The sequence below is a fragment of the Sarcophilus harrisii genome, chromosome 4, assembly GCF_902635505.1.
Source record: "Sarcophilus harrisii chromosome 4, mSarHar1.11, whole genome shotgun sequence".
Taxonomy (NCBI): domain Eukaryota; kingdom Metazoa; phylum Chordata; class Mammalia; order Dasyuromorphia; family Dasyuridae; genus Sarcophilus; species Sarcophilus harrisii.
The window spans coordinates 452,644,847-452,668,493 of record NC_045429.1 but is presented as its reverse complement, the minus strand read 5'-3'; the positions used below and the strand labels follow the sequence as shown (position 1 = coordinate 452,668,493).

At 36.7% G+C, this 23,647-nt stretch overlaps 1 protein-coding gene across 1 annotated transcript in view; it reads right to left on the bottom strand.

Moving 5' to 3' along the window:
* The window catches only part of DGKG (diacylglycerol kinase gamma), a 227,074-nt gene that overhangs the window by 120,743 nt on the left and 82,684 nt on the right, over positions 1–23,647 (bottom strand). The window contains exons 19-27 of the mRNA XM_031968754.1: positions 20,065–20,178; positions 18,333–18,422; positions 17,383–17,481; positions 15,737–15,829; positions 14,877–14,969; positions 8,813–8,905; positions 6,374–6,457; positions 2,504–2,593; positions 1,678–1,797 (exon numbers count right to left, since the gene is read on the bottom strand). Coding sequence (XP_031824614.1) covers positions 1,678–1,797; positions 2,504–2,593; positions 6,374–6,457; positions 8,813–8,905; positions 14,877–14,969; positions 15,737–15,829; positions 17,383–17,481; positions 18,333–18,422; positions 20,065–20,178 — 876 coding nt within the window. The remainder of the gene's footprint in view (positions 1–1,677; positions 1,798–2,503; positions 2,594–6,373; positions 6,458–8,812; positions 8,906–14,876; positions 14,970–15,736; positions 15,830–17,382; positions 17,482–18,332; positions 18,423–20,064; positions 20,179–23,647) is intronic.

Below are 23,647 nucleotides of genomic sequence, written 5' to 3'. Positions count from 1 at the left end.
GCATCTGCAAAGACACTGGCCCTTTCTACAAAGAGCTTGCCACTTAGGACAGATAGCAGGATGGTCACTTAGGCAGATTTTTGCAAGGGAAAGGGGCGATACGCTTGAAGGCACGGAGGGAAAAAGGGTTTGGAGGGTGTTTGCTTCGGGACTGCGTGACCCAATAAATAGTAATTCAAAATATGCCTGGCACGTAGGATAGTGAAGAAATCTCCCGCTCATCTCCCTCGCTGCCATGCCCCTGTCGCTTGCTTTTCACGTGTTCACCTTTTCTCAGAATGGATCAATGCCCTCTCAAATGAAGTGGCGCATCCTCCAGATATGCTTGGTTTCTTTCCTTGGCTACTCGAAAAACAGTATCTCTCTCTGTCTGTCTCTCTGTGTCTCTGTCTCTGTTGTCTCTCCTTTCCTCTCTTCTTTCCCCTCCCCTCCCCTCTCCCTTTCCTTCTCCTCCCTTCCTCTCCCTTCTCTTCCCCTCTCCTCTTCTCACTTTTTCCTCCTCCTCTTCTTTTCTTTTCACCTGTCTGTCCATCTGTCTGTCTGTCTCTCTCTCTCACGCACATACCCAACTCTTTCTATTTGCTTTTTAACTTTTCACTCAGCGTTTGCATAAAGACTTCAGGTAAAGGGGAAGGACTCGTTGCACTTTGGGAAAACACTGATTCTTCACAGGTTTTCCGGACATCGAGCCTGGAGCTACTTTGTGACATTTCCACTGAGTGTTTCTATATCTGCCCTCTTGGGCCCATCAGTGTGAGTAAACAGCCTCCCTTCAGATTTAGGGAGATGGCTACAAGGCCCCTTCTAATTTACTCTTCTCTCCTCTAAGCTCATTCTGCTCCTTCAAGTGTTTCCAAGGAGTCTTGAGTTGTCGACTCACTTTCCCCCCTTCCTCCATTGTTCTCCTGTTAGTCAAAGTCCTTGCTTAAACATGGCATGTAAATGGAACCCAATACTCCCAGATGTGGTCTGAGGAGGGGGGGGGCAGACAGCAGATCCACCCTCCCCCTCTTTCAAAATGCCATCCCCCTCTAAGGCAACCCAGACCTATAAGAGGCAGGACACAAAGTATTATCTTGGGCAAGAATCTAGAAGTCCCAGGTTCAAGAGTTCTGTAGGTAAAAATGGCTGTGTGACCCTGGTCAAATCATTTAACCTCTGCCTCAGTTTCTGAAATTATAAAATAGAAATAATAATAACACAACTTACAAGGGAATTATGGGAATCAAATGATTTATAAAGTCTTTAGCAGAGTGCCTAGCACATAGTAAGTACTTCATAGTTTCTTTCTCTTCTCACTTAACCCCACAGTACTCCAGGAAACTAACTCTCTAAGAATCTAAGCTGCAAATTGGTGCTGATCTTCATGGGTGGAGGGCATTTCCTCACTGGGAGTCCCTCACACCAATAAGATCCCAGGTCTGCTACTCCTGAGAGCCTTTAAAGCTTTTCTGCTTGTCCTGCAACATTGCTGACTTCTATTGCTCTCTGTGGCCCAGTGAGCTCTCAATGAACAGGGAAAATCTTCAGCCCTGTTGGGAAAACACAAGCAAATTGGGAAGCCTCAGTACTAGGGCTACTGCTCTCTCCCTGAGAGAGGGCAGAGCTTTGGGAGTGAGCTCCTGGGTGGGTCGGGAGATAGCACTAAGTGGGTGAGTGAACTGAAAACAGAATTACCTCAGATTCCTCTTCATCTGTGGTGGATATTTCTGTTGGTATCTCACTTAAGGAAAAGTCAGGCGTAATGGTAGACATAGAGACTCTGGTGGACCCGCTCATAATACTGCTTTTCTTTCTCTTTGAGGAAAGAAAAGAAAAAGTCAATAACATTAGCAACAAAATCAAATAAAAAGGGATTTCCTTGGACATGTATTTACTTAGAAAATCACAAAGGAACTTTATCTCTGTTCTATGTATTTTTATTTATTTTGTTAAAAGTTTATATATATAAATATATATACATATTATGTATATATATAATTTATACATACATATATATATATATATCTGTATTAAAAGTCAAGGCCCGTGGGCTTGAGTTTGATACTACTCTTCCTTGGCTATAAATCCTTAATTCAGATGAAAGAGCAGGGGAGGGAGAGAAGAAAAATAGAGAGAGAGAGAGAGGAGAGGAGAGAGAGAGAAAGAGAGAAAGAGAGGAGAGAGAGATCTGTCTATGATGTAATCAGGAAGAAAAGAAAAAGAAGAAGAGAAAAAAGAGGAGGAGGAGAAAGGGAGAGAGAAGGGAGAGGGAGAGGAAGAGACAGCCTAAGTGACCAAGGTCTTCTGACCCCAGAAGTTCTTTCTACTTTATCATGTTATAAATTAAAGAAGGTCTAAAGGGACTTATCTAGGAACTCTTAAGGCTGTTATGCTTGTTGTTGCTTTAATTTGAAGATCCTGACTATGGACCATTTGGGATAGACATTGATGAACAAGAAGGGGGAAATGTCTAGGAAACAAAATGCTACAGAACCAGAAGATATTGCAAAAACAACAGTACCTTTGATCTCTGCGAATCCATGCTTATGGTACTTTCACGACCACGAGCATCAGGAAAGTCTTCGCCCCTTTCCCTCAAAGCGGCTTCCCTCTTTGAAAGAGAATATAGAAAGACAATAACATTACTAACAAACTCAAATAAAGAGGGATTCATCTGGCCACACATTTACTCAGAAAGCCACAAATGAACATCATAGAAGTTCTACTGTATTTAAAAAGATTTTTTAAAAATTCCATTTATATTTTAACCTGTACTGGGAGTAAAGGCTAATAGGCTTGAGTTTGACACATTTTTCCTAGACTATACACATTTCATTCAAATGAAAGAACAGAAGAGAGAAGGGAGAGAGAGAGAGAGAGAGAGAGAGAGAGAGAGGGAGGGAGGGAGGGAGGGAGAGAGAGAGAGAGAGAGAAGAGGAGAGAGACAGAGACAAAGAGAAACACAAAGAGAGACATGGAGAGAGAGAGAGAAGAGAGACAGAGAGACAGAGACAGAGACAGAGACAGAAACAGGGATGAGGCAAAGAGAGAAACACAAAGAGAGACATATGGATAGTCAGACAGAGAAACAAAGGGAGAGAGAGACAGACGTAAACAGAGAAACAGAAATAGAGATAGAAGCCAAGAGAGAGACACAGACAGAGACAAAGTGAGAGAAACAGAGAATGGGAGAGAGTCAGACAGAAAGAGAAACAAAAACAGAGACACACACAGAGAGACACAAAGAGAAAGACAGAGAGGAAAGAGAGACAGAAAGACAGAGACAAAAAGAGAGACAGACACACAGACAGATCGTCAATGATGCAGTCAAGAATTCTCCAAAGCAGGATCATGGACTGAAAAGCTGGAAGGGACTTCAGAACCCAATCTAGTTGGATTATAAGGGGGAAAGCAGATGGAGGTTCTGGGAGCTAAAGTAAACTTTCCAAGGTCACACAGCTAGCAAGTGACTGTGATTCTGCTTTGCTCACAGAGCACAGTGCCTTTGCTGATGAGGGCATGCTATCTGGGTGATCCTGTGCCAGAGCTTCTCACATCCCACAATCAGATCCAAATTTCTTCTGAGACGTCTTGACAATGTTCTGGCATTGCTGCTTCTGTTCTGTGTGAGCACTTGCCTTATAGGACTTCTCTGTAAAAAATAGTCTTTTAGGCAAGCCTACATTTGGCATTCAAACAACACACCAACTCATTGGAGTTGAGCTTTCTGCAGTAGAGTTGGAACACTTGGCAGTTCTGCTCAGGAAAGGACCTCAGTGTCCTGGTACCTTGTCCTGCCAGGTGATCTTCAAAATCTTCCTAAGACAATTCAAATGGAAGCGATTCAGTTTCCAGCACGGCGCTGATACGCTGTCCAGGTTTCACCATCATAGAACAAGGACAGCAGCACAATGGCTCTGAAGACCTTCAGTTTGGTAGTCAACCTAATACTACCCTCTCAAAGCTTTCCAAACACTGAGCTATTTTTGGCAATACAAGTGTCAACCTCATTATCTAGGTGGACATCCCTGGCAAGTACATTACCGAGGTAACTGGACTTATCCACAACATTAAATATTTCTCCATCTGCTGCTATCAATGGTTCCACATATGGTTGTTTGGGTGGAGAATCTGTGTCAGGCCACAATTAGCACAAGTAGCAGAAAATCTATCCATACTCTGGTGCATCTCAGCCTCAGAGAATGCATTGAGCGTGCAATCAAATGTGAACAAAAAGTTACATTCCCCTCTCCTGGTGCTGACTTGTAGCTTTCCAAGTTAAATAGTTTGCTGTCAGTGTAGTGGTTGATCTTGATGCCATTTTTTTCATCCTTATTGAAGGCGTCTAACAACATTGCTGAGAACATTATGTTAAAAAGCATAGGAGCAAGTAAGTATGCAGCTTCATTCCACTGATGCTTGGGAAAATGTAAAAGTATATCTACTAAATTTTTTAAAATGTCAAATATTAAACTTTTAACAAAATGTCAATATAACATCCTTAACTTAATGGCAATTTACAATTAAATTTAGTGCATAACCTCTCAACAATTTTTAATTTTTCTGTTTACATCTGCTTTCTTTGTCCTGTCATTTTTTCCCAATAATATTTTATTTTTTTCACTAAAGATAGTCTTCAACATTCATTCTTGTGTTCTACTTTACGTTCTAAATTTTTCTCTCTCTTCCTTATCTCTCCCCTCCCAAGAGAGCAAGTAATCTGATATAGCTTATTATGTGCAATTCTAATATATTTTCTTATTTGCCATATGTGCAAGAAAAATCAGATCAAAAGGGGGAGAAAACCACTAGAAAGAAGAAGAAAATAAACAATAAAAAGTGAAAATAGAATACTTTGATCCACATTCAATCTCTATAGTTTTCTCTCAGAATGCTTGATATTTTCCATCCTAAGTCTATTGGAATTGCTTTGAATTACATTGTTGAAAAAGGCCAAGTTCATCACAGTTCATCATCAATAATAGTACTTACTGATACTGTGTACAATGTTCTCCTGGTTCTGCTCCCTTCACTTAGTATCAGTTCATGTAAATCTTTCTAGGCTTTTCTGAAATCACAGGCAACTAAATTTTGCCATGATTTTCCACAAGTCCTCTTAAAGGACAGTATTAAAGACATCTCCACTCCAACTGTTCCTATGGACTTCTCTGTAATTTGTGCTGATCTGTGATAGTCTTCTGAGCTCATATTGGTTTGATCAGCCACAGTTGAACATGATACACTGTGTTGTCATTTTGTGATGTCATCTTGAACCTCTTTGAGAATGAAAGACAATAGCCAGTAGGTGACCAAAGTAAGGTTTGAACCAGATCTTCTGGTCCCAGTAGTTCTTTCCACTGTGCCATGCTGTAAATTAAAGATCTAAAGGAGCTTATCCAGGAACTCTTAGGGATGTTAAAGCTGACTGTCCTCAATTTAATTTGAAGACACTAACTATAAATTATTTGGGAGAGACATTGATGAATAAAAAGGGAAAAATGCCTGGGAAGCCAAATACTACAAAAATACAGCCATGAATTTGGGAACCATCAGTTTTATGGACTTGGGCTCTCAGTAATACGCTCAAGTTCCTTGAGATCAGAGATTCTGATTATTCTTTTTATTTGTATACCATGTTAGTATACCAAGCACGATATGCCTGACAGAGCCAGTGCTTAATACATGCTTGTTCCTTTCCAATTCCTCTTAACCCCAGAGTGCTCTAGGAAACAAATTCTCTACAGAATAGGTACTGATCTTTACGGATGAAGGACATTTCTTCCATTCCTCATAAGGAGGAAGCAGCATGACGTCCAGATAGCCAAGGTAAGTTTTTCCAAGGTCACGTAGCTAAGAAAGCTGTGATAAGGCTTGAACCAGACCTTCTCTCCAGAAGTTCTTTCTATGGTACTATGTTGTGAATTAAGGAAGGTCTAAAGGGATTTATTCAGGAGATCTTAAGGCTGTTATGCTTGTTATCCCTTATACTGATAAAATCACATATCTGATATCATCCTGAGAGTCTATTATAAGCTTTTCTGCATGCTCTGAAACACTGTTGACTTATCTCTATCTCTGTCCCTCTCTGTCTTTCTTTATGTCTTTCTGTATGTTTTTATCTCCATGTCTGTCTGTCTCTCTCATGGAAGGTTATGTATGCCTTCTGAGCTGTCAATGGAAGAGCAAAATCATCAACACTCTTGGGAAAACGCAAGCAGGCTTAGGAGACCTAAGCACTAGAGATGCTGCCATCTCCCAATGGGACCAGGTCAGGGATCTGAGGAGTATCTTATCATTGAATTTTGTGAGTGAATTCTTGGATCAGGGTTTGGAAATTCTATAAAACTGATGATTGAATTAAAAACAGAAGATTTTGCAAAAACTATGATACCTCTAATTCCAGCTTTATGGCATCTGCAAGTCCAGGAACATTCGCTAGTAAGTTGAACAATTCATTATCATAGTCTTCCTTCTCCTTTAAAGAGAGAAAATAAAAAGTCAATAACATTAGTAACATACTCAAATAAAAAGGGATTCCTTTGGCAATGTATTTACTCAGAAACCCACAAATGAACATTATAGAGATTCTGCTGTGTTTTAAAGATGATAAAAATTTCTCATTTATATTTTAATCTGTATTGGCAGTGAAGGTGTATAGATATGAGTTTGACTCAAACTCTTAGACTTTTCCTAGACTACAAATATTTAATTCAGATGAAAGGGGGGGGGAGAGAGAGAGAGAGAGAGAAAAAAAGAGAAAGAGAGAGAGGGAGGGAGAGAGCATATAATGTAATGAGGAACTCAGGAACTTTCCAACGCATGATCACAAACTTAGAGCTGGGAAGAACTTTAGAACTTAGTCTAGTCTAACATTCCTCATCTCTTTCTTTCTTTCTTTCTTTTTTTAATAATAGCCTTTTATTTTCAAAATATATTCAAAGATAGTTTTCAACATTCATCCTTGTAAAATCTTGAGTTCCAGATTTTTTTTCTCCTGCTCCTAGATGGCAAATGATCCAATATATGTTAAACATGTGCAGTTCTTCTATACATATTTCCACAGTTATCGGGATGCACAATAAAAATCAAATCAAAAGGAAAAAAATGATAAAGAAAACAAAATACAAGCAAACAACATCAAAAAAAAAATGTTGTGATCCACTCTCAGTCCCTACACCTATTCTCTCTGAGTGTAGATAGCTCTCTCCAGATGATTCTATTCTTTGTGTGTGTGTGTGTGTTTGTTTATCCCAAGTACTAAGCACAGTGCCTGACATAGCAGGTACTTAATAAATGCTTATTCTAAATTTCAGATGAAGAAATTAAAGCCATTTTGAGTCATATAAAATGCTCCAAATCATTATTGATTAGCAAAATATAAATTAAGACCAGTCTGAGGTACCACTTCACACCTCTCAGATTAGAAGATGATGGGAAAAGATGATAAATCTTGAGACATGGGAAAACTGGAACTCTATTGCATTATTGACAGAGTTGTAAAACAAACCATTCTGGACAGCAATTTGGAAATATGCTCTCAGAGATAACAAACTGTGCATACCCTTTGATTCAGCAGTGTCACTACTGGGTCTATGTAGCAAAGAGATCATAAAAGAGGGGAAAACACTCATATGTAAAAAAATATTTGTAGCAGCTCTTTTCATAGTGACAAGGAACTAGAAATTGAATAGATGCTCACTTGTTGAGGAATGGCTGAATAAGTTACGGTCTACAAATGCTCTATAAGAAATGATGAGCAGAGTGATTTCAGAAAAGCCGGGAAAGACTTAGATGAATTGATCTGAGAGGAGTGAGAACCCTGTTCATAGTAACAACAAGATTATGGGATGATCAACTATGATAGACTTGGCTCTTCTCAACAATGTGGTGATTCAAGGCATTTCCAACAGATTTGGGATGGAAAATGCCATCCACATTTAGGGAGAACTATGGAGATTGAATGTGGATCACAGCATAGTATTTTCACCTTTTTTTTGTTTAATTTTTTCTTTCTCATGTTTTTTTTTTTTTCTTTTGGTCTGATTTTTCTTGCATCTTGGAGAGAAGGAAAGTAAGGGAGGGAGGGAGAAAATTTTGGAACATAAAATCTTACAAAAATGAATGTTGAAAACTATCTTTGGGATAGCTAGTTGGCGCAGTGGATAGAGTACCAGCTCTAAAGTTAGGAGGATCTGAGCTCAAATCTGGCCTCAGACATTTAACACTTTCTAGTTGTGTGATTCTATGCAAGTCACTTAACCTCAACTACCTCAGCAAAAAAAAAATTATTTAAAAAAATTTAAAAACTATCTTTACATGTTTTTGGAAAAGTAAAATACTGTTAAAAAAATAAATGAAATATTTTGTGCCCAGGCATTGACCATTAATGGTAATAAACTAATGAACATGTTCCTTTTTAATTGCACATAACTCCAGAGTGCCCCCAGGAAACTAACTCTTTAAGAATAACAGCAGCAGAATAGGTATTGATCTTGGAGGGTGGAGGGCATTTCCTCATTGGGAGCTCCTGACATCAATAAGATCATAGCTCTGGTACCATCCTGAATGGCTATTAGCTTTTCCGCTTGCCTAGAAACAATGCTGACTCATGTTTCCCTCTCTGCGGCCCAGGATTACATATACCTTCTGAGCTATCAATGGGAAGGCTAAATCATCAGCATTCTTGGGAAAACACAAGCACTTTGGAAGGCCTAAGCACTATAAATTCTGCCATCTCCCAGTGGAACCAGGTCAAGGATCTCAGGATTTAGAAATTCGACAAAAGTGGTGAATGAATTAAAAACAGAAGATTTTGTAAAAACAATAGTACCTGTAATTTCTGTATGTCCATTTTTATGACTTTCACAAGGCTAGGAACATCCACAAATAAGTTGATCAATTCATTATCAAAGGCTTTCTTCTCCTTTGAAAAAAGAAAACAAAAAGTCAATAACATTAGCAACAAACTTGAAGAAGGGATTTCTTTGGTTACATGTTTGCTCAGAAAACCCCAAATAAACATAGATTAGGTTCTACTATGTTTCCCATTTTTTTTAAATTAGTATTTTATTTTCCCCAGTTGCATATAAGAAAATTTCTAACATTTATTTTTAAACATTGAGTTCTAGATTCTTTCTTTTCCTCCCACTTTGCCCCTCCCCCATTGAGAATTCAAGCAATTAATATAATTTGTGTAGTCATGCAAAACATTTCCATGGTAGTCATATTGTGGAAGAATAATACAGACCAAAAAAAAAATCCTCAAACAATAAAGTTTAAAAAAATATGCTTCAATCTGCATTCAGCCACCATCAATTCTTTCTCTGTGAGGATAATATTTTTCATCATTAAATCCTTCAGAGTTGTCTTGGATTATTGTATTGCTGACAATACTTGTGTCATTTATAGCTGATCACCTTATATATAATACTTGTGTTTCTTTTTATACAGTACATTTCACTTTACATCAGCTCATGAAAATCCTTCCAGGTTTTTCTCAGAGCATCCTGTTCACCATTTCTTACGGCACAATAGTATTCCATCATAATTACATACAACAGTTTATTCACCCATCCTCCAATTGATGGGCAACTCCTCAGTTTCCAATTCTTTGCCCCCCAAAAAGAGCTGCTATAAATATTTTTTTGTACAATACGTTCTCTTCTTTTGTTGTTTTTTATCTCTTTTGGGATACAGACTTGGTAGTGGTATATGTGGTTTTATAGCCCTTTTGGACATAGTTCCAAATTGCTCTACAGAATAGTTAAATCAGTTCAAAACTCTACCAACAATGCATTAATGTCTCATTTTCCCCACATCCTCCCAGCATTTGTCATTTTCCTTTTATTTCTATTAGCCACTCTAATAGATATGTAGGGGTACTTCAGAATTGTTTTTTTTTCTTATCAATAGTAAGTTAAAGCTTTTTTTTCATATCTCTATAGATAGCTATGATTACTTCAACTGAAAACTGTTCTTTTTCTTTTCTTTCTTTTTTTCCCTAAATTTATTTTATTTAAAGAAACAGAATAAGAAAAAAATAAAGAAAAACAGAAAAGGAGTACAAAACAAAATGAATCAAAATAAAAGAGAACATTGTCATGTGCCCAGAAGAACATCAGGGAGAATTCAAAATGTATAACAAATCCCAGTTCAATAAAGTATATATCTATTAGTAGAAGAAATTATATTCATGAGTGTCCATCTTTTCTTTACTTCCTTGTAAATTATTCTTTGGTTTTCTGCTACATACTTTATTTACTTTATTCTTTTTCCCCCTTTCATTCCACCCCATCCCCAAGCAGGCTATAGTTAAGAAAGGATATATTTATATATATTTATGTGCATATATACAAACACACATACAACCAACCTCACACACACATAACACACAGACATAGCTTTCCTATCCCTGCTGACCCTTTGCTTTACTCCTGCTCCTTCACTTGCCTTGCTATTAATCTCTCCCCATCCATGTCTTCATCCCTCACCCTTTGCTTCCCTGTCTGCCAATCCCTTCCCCCTTATTTCTTTAGAGATTTTGGAGGGTGCTGCACCCTTTATATTATATATGTAGTGTTGCCGATTTAACTCATTCCTGATGTGAGTAGGTTTTCAGAACTATGAGCCTCCCCCCCACCCCAATCCCTGTCAATGTCTTTATGTCTCTTTTTCCTTTGTGCCTCATTTGTATAACATGATTACTATTTTTACCTTAACTTTGCCCCAATTTTTTTGAGCTGCCCTATTGCTGATGTCAATCTTAAACATATGTTATACATTTCCCATGTGAAAAAAATAAACAATTTATCCATGTTGAGTTCCTTGAAATTGCTTTTTGCTTTTGCTTCTTATATGTTAAATTTTCTATCAAGTTCAGTTGGTTGATAGAAAGTTTGGAAAATCTGCAAGTTCATCTGATGTCCATTTTTTTGTTCAATATTATAGATAGTTTTGCCGGATATGATATTTTTGGTTACAGGCCTAGTTCTTTTGATTGTTGATAAGAGATGATTTCGGGACCTGTGGTCTTTTATTGTGGTTGCTGATAAAATCCTGTACAATTCTAATTGTAGCTCTAGCACATTTGAATTGTTTTTTTCTTGTTTCTTGCAAAATATTCTTTTTGATCTGGGGTTTTCAAAATTTGGCAATAATGTTCCTATATGTTTTTCATGAAGGATTTTATTGAAGTGGTGATCAGTGGATTTTTTCTATTTCTACTTTCCCCTATCACTCCATGACAATTTTCTTGGATTATTTCTTGCATTATTGTCAAGGTTCTTTTTTTGGTTACAACTTTCAGACAGTCCAATTATTCTTGTATTTTCTCTTCTTGATCTGTTCTCCAGATCTGTCATTTTTCTTCTGTTTTGCATACTGTTCTATTTTTTCATTCTTTATAATCTCTTTTGTTATTTCTTGGTCTCTCCTAGTTTCACTGGCTTCCCCTTACTCAATTCTAATTTTCAAAGAGTTACTTTTGTCTTTAAGACTGTATCTCCTTTTCTAGTTGGTTAACTTTTTTTCATGATTTTGTTTTTCTTGAATGGTTTTTATTTTTATTTCTTTTTAATTTTTTCCCTAATGTCTCTCATTTGACTTCTAAATTCTTTTTTGAGTTCTTCAATAAATTATCTCTGGGTAGGGAGCCATTTTATATTACTCTTTGGGGTGAAAGCTTTTTTTTTTTTTTAACTTCATTGTCCTCCTCTGAAGATGAAACTTGGTCTTTTCTGTTCCTATAGTATGTTTCTTCTTTGCTGGTTCATTTTGTTCTTTAATAAAAAATATTAATGTAAGCACCTCTAATCCTGGGGTGGAGGGGATGGTATCTCTGATTTCACGTCACCTTTCTCCTCTGATCAGGAACCCCAAAGCAAGAGCTCTCCCCTCCAGCAAGTGCCCATAATCAGCAGCATCCCTGCCCCACTGCCTCAGCACTCATGGGTATACTGGTTCCTTCTTGACCAGGGCCAAATTCATTCAGTCTTCCCAGACTCAGACTCATATTCCACAAGCGGTCCTGGAGATAAAAAAGTTTCTGTGGTTCCTTATGAGGCTCTATGAGACTCTAACCACACTCAGCTCGCCCCAGACTCCCCACTTGGTATTTCTGTGGAGCTATCCCTGAGATGTTAATTCACAGGTATTAATCCTGGCTTTGGGTCTTTCTTCTTCTTAGGTTGTATCAGGAAGACCCCTGTTCTTCCTCAAGTCTTCTTGATTTTTCACCAGTCTATGTGTGCCTTAAGGCACAAATTTGTTATATTTGTGGCAGAAATTGGGAGACCTTGAAATTTACCAACCTACTCCGCCATCTTCCCAGAATCCTTGTGTTCTTACTTTTTGATCATTCATCAGTTGAGAAATGGCTGTTATTTTTTATAAATTTGACTCATTTTTCTGTTTGAGAGATGAGGCCTTTATCAGAGAAATGCTTCAAAAATTTTTTTCACAATTATTTTTGCTAACTGCATTTCCCCTTTTTATTTTATTCTCTCTTCTTTTGCCATTCACTTCCTCAAAATGTTTTCTTTTGACTGCCCCCATCCCCCAAGTTGCCCTTCCTTCTATTACCCTCTACCCAATCCTCTTCCCCTCCAGTATCCTGTAGGATAAGATAGATTTCTAAATTCAATTGAGTGTGCATGTTATTTCCTCTTTGAGTCATCAGATGAGAGTAAGGTTCGCTCACTCCCCTTTACCTTCCCCCTTCCCCTCCACTGTAAATGTTTTTTAATAATTGCTTCTTTTATGTGTGATAATGTACTTCATTCTATCTCTTCCTTTCTCTTTCTCCCAGTACATTCCTCTCTCACCTCTTAATTTAATTTTTTAGATATCACCACTTCACATTTAACTAACACCTGTTCTCTCTCTCTCTCTCTCTCTCTCTCTCTCTCTCTCTCTCTCTCTCTCTCTCTCTCTCTCTCTGTCTCTCCTTCTCTCTGTTTCTCTGTCTGTCTCTCTGTCTCTGTATGTGTATATGTTAATAATCTTTTTAATTTCCCTGATAATGACAACATTTTTTTGAGTTACAAGTATCTTCTTCCCTTGTAGGAATGCAAAAAGTCCACCCCCATTAAGTTCTTTCTGATTTCCCTTTCCTGTTTACCTTTATTTATTTTTCTAGAGTCTTATATTTGAAAGTTAAGTTTTCTATTCAGCTCTGGTCTTTTCATTAAGAATGCTGGAAAATCCTTTATTTCATTTAATATCTTTATTCCCCTGAAAGATTATACTCATTTTTTCTGGGTAGATGATTGTTGTAAGTCTAACTCCTTTGCCCTCTGGAACATCATATTCCAAATCTTGTGATCCTTTATTGCAGAAGTTGTTAAATCTTGTGTTATTATGATTAAGGCTCCCTCATACATGAATCGTTTTTTTCTGGCTGCTTGAAATATTATCTTTTTGACTGGGAGCTCTGGAATTAGGCTATAATATTGTTGGGAGTTTTCATTTTGGGATCTCTTTCAGGAGATTATTGGCAGATTCTTTTAATTTCTAGTTTACCTTCGGGTTCTAAGATGTCAGGGCAGTTTTCCTTGATAATTTCTTGGAAAATTACTTGTTTTTTTATCATGGCTTTCAGGTAGTCTTATAGTTTTTAACTCATCTCTCCTGAATCTATTCTCCAGTTTGGTTGTTTTTCCAATGAGATATTTTACACTGTCATCTTTTTTGAAAAATTCTTTTGATTTCGTTTTATTGTTTCTTTGTTTTTCATAAAGTCATTAGCTTCTACTTGCTTAATTCTAATTTTTAAGGAATTATTTTCTTCAGTGAACCTTTGAACCTTTTTTTTTCCATTTTTCCAATTCTACTTTTAAAGGAATTGTTTTCTTCAGTGGATTTCCCCCCCCCCCCATTTCCCCCCTCTATGATTTTAAGGCATTCCTTCTTCATCAGCTTTCTTCTTTTACCATCTGGTCTAGACAGTTTTTTAAGGGATTGTTTTTTTCATTTTTTTGGTATCTCCTTAATTAAACTGTTGATTCATTTTTCACGATTTTCTTGTGTTGCTCTCATTTCTCTTTACAATTTTTCTTTTCTTTCTCTTACTTGATTTTCAAAATCTTTTTTGAGCTCTTCCATGGTCTGAGATTTTCATATTTTTCTTGGAGACTTGGGATGTAGAAGCTTTGACTTTATTATCTTCTGAGTGTGTTCTTAGATCTTCCTTGTCACCATAGTAATTTTATATAGTTAGAATCTTTCTTTGCTTGCTTACTTATTTCCCCAGACTCAATGACTTTTTATACTTCTTGTTAAAGTAGGACCCTGTTTCCAGAGTGGAGTACTGTCCCAAACTTTAGGGGTTTTGAAATGTAGCTGTTTTCAGAGAAACTTTTAGGGAAATTGTAAGTTTTCAGTTCTTCCAAGGCGCTGTGATCTCCTGGCCTGTGCTCTGGTCTGTGAGTGACCACAAGCGCTCTGATCTGTACTGTAACTGTGAGAGAGTTCCAGTTCAACTATGGCTGCAGACTCTGATGTGTTAGTACTCCAGCTCATCCTGGGACTGCCACCCAGGACTCTAACCGGGATCCACATATAAGCAAATACAGAGTCCTGTCTAAGACTAGCCAAGACCCCTTTAATGCTCCATATATGTATTTGTTCTAACCCCTTACCACCTGATTTTATTTTTAAATTTTCTTAAAATTTTCCAATTTATATTTTAATCTTTACTTGGGGTGGAGGTCTGTGGACTTGAGTTTGACACTTCTTTTCCTAGACTACAAATATTTAATTGAGATAAAAGAACAGGAGGGAGAGAAAGGAGAGAGGGAGGGAATGAGAGACAGAGGGAGAAAGGGGGGCAAGACAGACAGACAGACAGAGACATCAGAATGCTACAAAACCAGAAGATTTTGCAAAAACAACAGTACCTTTAATTTCTGTATATCCATGTTTATGGAACTGGTATCTTCAGAACGACTAAGCAAATCCAGTTTTTCCAATTCATTTAAGAAATTTTGCTCCTTTAAAAAGAGAAAATAAAAAAGTAAATAACATTAATAACAAACTAAATAAAGAGGGATTCTTCTGGCCACACATTTACTCAGAAACCCACAAATGAACATTATAAATTTTTTATTCTATTAAAAAAATTTGTTAAAAATTTCCCATTTATATTTTACTCTGCACTGGGAATGAAGGCAAATGGAACTGAGTTTGACACATCTTTTTTTAGACTACAAATACTTAAGGATGAAGATGAAAGAACAGAAGAGAGAGAAGGAGGGAGGGAGGGAGAGAGACAGACAGAGAGACACAGAGAGAAACACAGAGACAGACAGAGACAGAGGAATAGAGACAGAGAGGGACAGAAAGAGAGAGAGTGCTGCTTATGATGTAATCAGGAACTCTCCAATGCAGGATCAGAGACCTAGAGCTAGAAGGGACCACAGAACTTAGTCTAGTGTAACATCTCTCATTTCATAAAGAAGGAGCAGCCTAAGGTCCAGGGGGCCAGGGTAAGTTTTCTAAAGTCACACGGCTAGTAAGTAACCAAAGTAAGATTTGAACCAGCTCTTCTGACCCCAGAAGTTCTTTCCACTTTATCATGTTGTAAATTAAAGAAGGTCTAAAGGAACTTATCTAGGAGCTCTTAAGGCTGTTATGCTTGTTGTTGCTTTAATTTGAAGACCCTGACTATGGACCATTTGGGATAGACATTGATAAACAAGAAGGGGGAAATGTCTGGGAAATGCTACAGAACCAGAAGATGTTGCAAAAACAACAGTACCTTTGATGTTTGTATATCCATGCTTACGGAACTCTCATGCCCATGAACTCCAGCAGATTTGGAAGTCAGTTCATTATTGGGGGCTTCAGCAATCTTTGAAAAGAGAATATAATATCAGTAACAAACTCAAATAAAGAGAGATTCCTCTGGCTACACATTTACTCAGAAAACCACAAATGAACATCATCAATAGATGTTCTACTGTATTTTAAAATTTTTGTTAAAAATTTCACATTTACATTTTAATATGCATTGGGAGCAAAGGCAAATGGGTTTGAACTGGATGCATCTTTTCCTAGACTACAAATACTTAAAATAAATTTGAAAGAACAGGATACAGACATACATATACACACACAAGGAGGGGGGAAAGAGATAGAGACAGAGAGACATAGAGAGAGCCTATGATGTAATCAGGAACTTTCCAATGCAGAATCAGAGACCTAGAGCTGGAAAGGACCGCAGAATCAATTTAGTCTAATAATATCTCTCATTTCATAAAGAGGGAGCAGCTTGAGGTTCAGAGAGCCAGGGTAAGTTTCCTAAAGTCACCAAGCTAGTAAGTGACCAAGGTAAGTTTTGAATCAGGTCTTCTGACCATAGAAGTTCTTTCCACTTTACCATGTTGTGAATTAAAGGAGTTCTAAAGGGACTCTTAAGGCTGTTATTCTGGTTCTCATTTTAATTTGTAGACACTGATGAACAAAAAGAAGGAAATCCCCGGGAAACAGGATGCTACCAAACCAGAAGATTTTGCAAAAACAACAGTGCTCACTTCACAATTCTCAGATTTGCTAAGATGACAGGAAAAGATAATGATATATGCTGAAAGGGATGTAGGAAAATTGGAACACTAATACATTGTTGGTGGAGTTGTGAACTGATCCAACAATTCTGGAGAGCAATTTAAAACTATGCCCAAAGGGCTATCAAACTGTGCATACTCTTTGATCCAGCAGTGTCTCTATTGGGCCTTTATCCCAAAGAGATTATAAAAAAAAGGAAAAGGACCCATATGTGCAAAAATGTTTGTAGCAGCCCTTTTTGTAGTGTCAAGGAATTGGAAACTGAATGGATGCCCATCAGCTGGGGAATGGCTGAATAAGTTGTGGTATATGAATGTCGTGGATTATTATTGTTCTGTAAGAAATGACCAGAGAAAGATTTCAGAGAGGCCTGGAGAGACTGACATGAACTGATGCTGAATGAAGTGAATAGGACCAAGAGAACACTGCACACAGCAACAAGATTATGTGATGATCAACTGGGATGGATCAACTGGCTCTTTTCACTAATGAGGTGATTTAGAACTATTCCAATAGACTTGGGATGGAGAAAGTCATCTTTATCTAGAGAGAAGACTATGAGGATTGAATGTGATCACAACATAGTAATTTCCCCTTTGTTGTTGTTATTGTTTGCTTGCTTGTTCTTTTCTTTCTCATTTTTTTCTTTTTGATCTGATGTTTCTTGTGCAGCATGATAAATGTGGAAATGTTTAGAACTGAACATGTTTAACTTATATTGGATTACTTGCTGTCTAGGGGAGGGAGTGGGGGAAGAAAAATTTGGAACACAAGGTTTTGCAAGGGTGAATTTTGAAAACTATTTTTGCTTGTATTTTGAAAAAAAAAAACCAATAGTACCTCTACTTTCACCTTATCCGTGATTTTGGAATTCTCATGGTCAGGAATCTCACCCAAATCACTGTTCAATTCAGAATCAAAGGATTTCTTCTCCTTATCCTATAGGGATATAAGGATAATACGAAACGTCAATAATATTAACAACAAACTGAAATAAAGAGGGATTCCAGTGGTCACGCATTTACTTTGAAATCCACAAATGAACATCATAGATGTTCTACTTTATTTTTATTTTTAAAATTTTCGTTAAAAATTTCCCCCATATATTATTTGGCACTAGGAGTGAAGGTAAACGGGCTTGAGTTTGACATTCTTCTTCCTAGACTACAAACATTTAATTAGATGAAATAACTTGAGAGAGAAGATGAAGAAGAAGATGAGGGAGGGAAAGGAGGAGGAGGGAAAGAGGAGAAGGACTAAAAGGAGGAGGAGGGAAAGAGGAGGAGGAGGAGAAAAGGGGAGAGGAGAGAAGAGGGGAGAGAGAGAGGGGCGGGGTGGGGGGAAGAGCAAGGGAAGGGGGAGAAAGAGAGAGTGCCTATGATATAATCAGGAATTCTCCAATGCAGGATCAGGGACCTGGAAAAAGATCTCTGACCTCAATCTAGTCTAACATCCCTCATTTTATAAAGAGGGAGCTGCCTCAAGTCCAGGGGCAGCCTGAAGTCCAGGGAACTAAGATAACTTTTACAAGGTCACACAGCTATTACGTGATCAGAGTAAGGTCTGAACCAGGTCTTCTGATCCCAGAAGTTCTTTCCATTTTGCCATGTTGTGAATTAAAGGAGATTTAAAGGGGTTTATCCAGAGGTTCTTAAGGCTGCTATGCTTGTTGTTGCTTTAATTTGAAGACGCTGACTATGGACCATTTGGGATAGACATTGATGAACAAAAAGGGGGAAATGGGGGGGGGAAATAAAATGCTACAGAAGATTTTGCAAAAAGAACAGTACCTCTAATTTCTCCAAATCCATGTTTATGGAATTCTCACGGCCAGAATCAGCAAATTCATCACTCAATTCATTATTGAGGGCTTCCGAGCTCTTTGAAAAGAGAATATAAAAAGACAATAACATTAACAAATTCAAATATTGAGGGATTCATCTGGCTACACATTTATTCAGAAAACCACAAATGAACATCATAGCTTGGAAGAAAGTAGTCTAGGAAAAAATGTTTCAAACTCAAGCCCATTGGCCTTCATTCCCAGTAGAGTTTAAAATATAAATGGGAATTCTGAATAAGATATCATATCCAAGATAATTAAGGAAGCAATTAAAATTTATAAAATTCCATCTCTCAATAGATAAATGGAAAAAAAATATGGACAGACAGTTTTTCAACTGAAAATCCAAGTTATCAGCGATCACGTGAATAAATGTTTTCTATTGTCAATAAATAGAGAAATGCAAATTAAACTAACTTGGAGGTTCTGCCTCATGCCCATAGACAAAAATGACAAAGGAGGAAAATGACAAATGTTGCAAGAGCTGTGGGGAAACAGGCATACTAATACACTGTTGGTAGAGCTGAGAACTGGTTCAGCCATTCTGGAGAACAATGTGGAACCATTCCCAGAATGTTAAATTATCCGTATTTTTTGATCCAGCTACATCACTTCTAGGCCTATTCCCTAAAGAGATCAAAGAAGATATCCAAAAATATTTGGATGTAATAGCCAAAAATTGAAAATTAAGGGACTGTTCTATTGAAGAACAGCTAAACACATTTTAGTGTATGAACACAATACTCTTTATATTTTGTTATAATGTTACATATAATATTTTATTACATAAAATATAAATTTTTATTATTATACCATAAGAAATTATGAAATGGATAGCTTTGGATGAAACTAAGAAGATGTCTATGAACTCATATAGAATGAAGTGACCAGAACCAGGAGAATCAGTTATAGAATAATAATATATATTAGAATATAGAATAATAATATATTATTATCAATTAATTAATTAATATTATTATTATTATATATTTTATTAATTAATATGGGGCAGCTAGATGGTGCTATAGTGGATAGAGCACTGGCCTTGGATTCAGGAGAACCTAAGTTCAAATCTGATCTCAGACAAGTAACATTTATTAGTTGTGTGATCCTGTGCGAATCACTTAACCCCAATTGTCTCGAAAAAAAAAAGGAGAAAAAAATAACGTTATGGGAGAAAACAACTTTGAAAGACATTAAAATTGTGATCAATGCAATGATAAACCATATGCTCAGAAGACTGAAGATGGAACTCATCAATCATCTGTGAGTGATGATAAAATTAAAATACAGAGACAGACATTTTCAGAAATGGCAATGTGGATATATGTTTTACTGGACTGTGGATGTTTATACTGAGGGTTATGTTTGCTCTCTTTTATCTCTCTGTCTCTGCCTCTCTATCTCCCTCTTCTATCTCCCAACCAAGTTTTTCTCTCCCTCCTTCTTTCCCTCCCTCCCTCCCTCTTTTTCTCACTCTCTGTTTCTCTCTCTGTCTCCCTCTCTCCTTCCTTTTTCTTCTGTTGTTCAGTGGGGGAATGGGAAGGACAGATTATAAAAGTACATACAAATAAATGGAGGTGATGTGGAAACAAAAGATAACCACAAAAATTACTTTAAAAAAGAAAGAAAGATGTGCAACAAATTAAAAATGGAAGCTTCAGAGCAAGTTATTATACCGTCTCTTCATTTGTATCCTTGGTAAAATAACTGACTTTGTCTTCATTTGTGCGACTGTCAAGGCTTGAATCAGTTGAAGAGATTTTGCTACCGGTGATTTCTTCTTTCTTCTCCTTTGAGGAGAGACACAAATAAAAAAGAACATAAATACGGAATACCATAAACGTTAACATCAATATTTAGTACAATTGAAACAGAATGCAATCAGCAAGGAAAATATCCTATGATTTAGTAAAGCACTTTCCCCAATGAAGAGTCATCCACTGGAGACTAAAGGATGCCTGCAGTAGTTTATCCTGATGTTCCTCTATACTTGGCACTTTCTATACTTAGCCTCATATTAAATTGTTATTTAACATTTATTTATTAGTTATTAATTGTATTTAGTATATATTGTATTTAGTTATTATTATTGTATTAAATGGTATTTAGTATAAATATATAAATTGTATTTCATATATATAATATGTGTGTGTGTATATAGGTAATGAGAGGAAAAACACTGATGTACAAAAATGAATAATGAAATTTAGGATTAAAGACAAACATAGTCCTTGACAGTAAAGTATTTTGAAAACCATTGGTTTTAGTGGCTTTGGACATGAACAGTAAATCAAAATGATTTGACATTGATAATGACTTCCATCTTATAATTTGATTTATAAAGATGATTGGTAGAAGCAGAAAACAGGAATATGGAGGTAGAAGAACAAATATTAAAACAAAATTAAATGAGTAAAAATGGAAGAATTCATTCATTTAAAAGCAAACAAGTTTAATTTCTTATTCTGGGCTTTTCTTTCTTTTAAACTTCCTTCCCTGGCCTCTTTGGTCCATTTAAAAATATTTTAACATCCTTTTTTGGCCCCACTATTTCTAAGTCCACTTTCTACCATGTCCTTCCACCAAAACAAAACAAAGCAACAAGAACTAAAAACAACCCACAAGAGAAAGGAAAAAAAAATAAACCGTTGTGACAAAGAGGCATAGCAATGTCCCTTCCCCAAAATGTATGTTTTTTCTTGCATCCTGAATCCTGAATATTTCTACAAGAAGGGGAACATGCTATATTGCAGGTCCTTTGGAAACATAGTTGGTCATTAAGTCTTTAAAATTTTTTTTCTTTAATAATGTTCTTCCTCCTTTAGCATATTCTACTCTGTGTCAGTTCATGTTACCCAGTACCTTTTAGAATAATATCTTTCAGAATTTTTTTGTGAGACTTGAATAGTTTGCAATATCCTTGTGATATAGACAATAAAATTTTCATACGATCTTATAATGAAGGGCAGCTGGGTTATGATGAGGGGCAGCTGGGTGGTGTAATGGATAGAGCAGCAGCCCTGAAGTCAGGAGGACCTGAGTTCAAATCTGACCTCAGACACTTAACACTTCCTGGCTGTGTGATCTTGGGCAAGTCACTTAACCCCAATTGCCTCAACAACAACAACAACAACAACAACAACAAAAAACTGAGACTTTGAATTGCTAGTACATGTCATATCTCCTCCATATCTAGAGTTCTTCCCACAATATATGATATGCTCAATTTAACATTTATTTAGCACATACTGTAAGTAAAGTTATGTATTAAGTACTGGGGGTCCAGTAAAAATTAATAGGACACTGAGTCTGCCCTCAAAGAATGTGATATCACTTTACTGTTTTGTTTCTTTTTTATTTTTAAGAGGAGCTGATTTAGTTAAAAGTAAGAAGAATAACTTTGGGCATAGAGGATGATAGAATTCTTGAATATTTTTGCAGTTAATGTAAAAGGTTAAAAAAGATCCGGGGGGGTAAAAGACAAAAAAAATACCCCTAAGCAAACCCCCCCCCCCCAACAAACAAACAAACAACCCCTTTCCCCTCAAGGCTTGGGACTATAGAAAATGAATTTTTCTTTCCTTTCCTAGTGACCTTAAATATAGAATTTGAAGTTGGGAGATAATTTCATTTGTCTAATTTAAGTTTTCACTCTGATTTATTTTCTTTTTAGATAAAGGCCAAGAAAGGGATCAAGAAAGAGATTGGACTATAGTTTGGGATTCTATGTGATAGTGAATAGTTTAAGTCCTGAAGTTAAGAAAACATGAATTCAAAACTTTCCTCAGATACTTATTAGCTATATGATTTTGAAAAAGTCACTTACCCTCTTTCAGCCTAATTTTCTTCCCTTGGAAAATGGGAATACCACCACCTATGTCACAGGATTGTTGGGAGGAACGAATCAAGTGATGTATGTAAAGCATTTGGAAAACCTATATAAATGTTAGTTGTTGTTATTATTTTTAGATGGAGGAAAATGGATGACTCTCCTAGCCCTCTCCCCCAGAGTCAGGGAGACTCAGTTCCAAGGAGAATAATATTTAGATTGGTGCAGATAAAACAAAAATGATTAACAGGAAATTGAAAGCCTAGAGATATGAGGAAATGGTAAATGAGAATTCAGCTGCCCTCAACATCCCATAGCATTGAAAGAATTTGTGAACATGATTATTGAGACATTATTAGGGTTCTCTGAATGATTATGAGCATAGAATAACAGTGAAAGGACTCAATAAGCAGGCAAAGACAATTGCGGTTAAGACTTGCCCAGGGTCACACAGCTAGTAAGTGCTAAGTGTTCAAGGTCAGATTTGAACTTAGGTACTCCTGACTTCAGGACCAATACTCTATCCACTGCACCATCTCACTGCCCCAGTTTTCTTGATTTTCAAAAGAAAACCAATGTCAATTCTTTGAACTGTAGAGCACTAAGTTTACCTAAGTTTGTTTGAAAAATCCCAGAGTGCAATATCAAAAGAATGACTTAAACAATTAGAAAAGGAAGCAATAATCACTAATAGATAGCAGAGACCCATTAAAAACAAGCTATGTCCAGGCTACCCGGGGTCCCTGCTTCTGTAGGCAGGTCATATATAGAGCTGGTCATAAAACCAAACTCATAAATATTTTTGAAAAATATTATTTATTATCTAGACCTACTTTTCTCTTTTTGACTTGAGATGTTGATTTTTTTTGCACCCAAATTTAAGAATTTGAATATATAACCATGAAATATGATCTTAGTACAATTGGTCAAATATTCAAGAGTGTAAATAAATCTTTTTTTCCATTTTGACATTTAACAGATTAATTACCTCTTCTGACTTTGTGTCATCTTTAATGCACGCTTTTATCCAACTCCCTGATAAAAATTTTACATATAGAGGGTCAAACATAGATCTCCAGACGTTCCACAAGAGACATCCGTACAAAACAACAAAGAACCATTTATGGGTTCTTTGTGTTTGGCTATTCACCCAATTGTCTGCTGATATCTGCTCATATCTCTTCCCTCTTTGAAGTAGTTAGCTTGTGCAGTGGATAGAACTCCAGGCCTGTAGTCAAGAAAACTTGAGTTTGAATCTGGCCTCAGACACTTGCTTGTTATTTAACCTTAGGCAAATTATATAACATTAATTTGACTCAGTTTCCTTTTCTGTAAAATGAGGATTATAATCTTATATACCTTGCAGGCTTTCATGACGATGAAATGGGATAATAATTGTAAAGCACTTAGTACAGTGTTGAACATAGTGA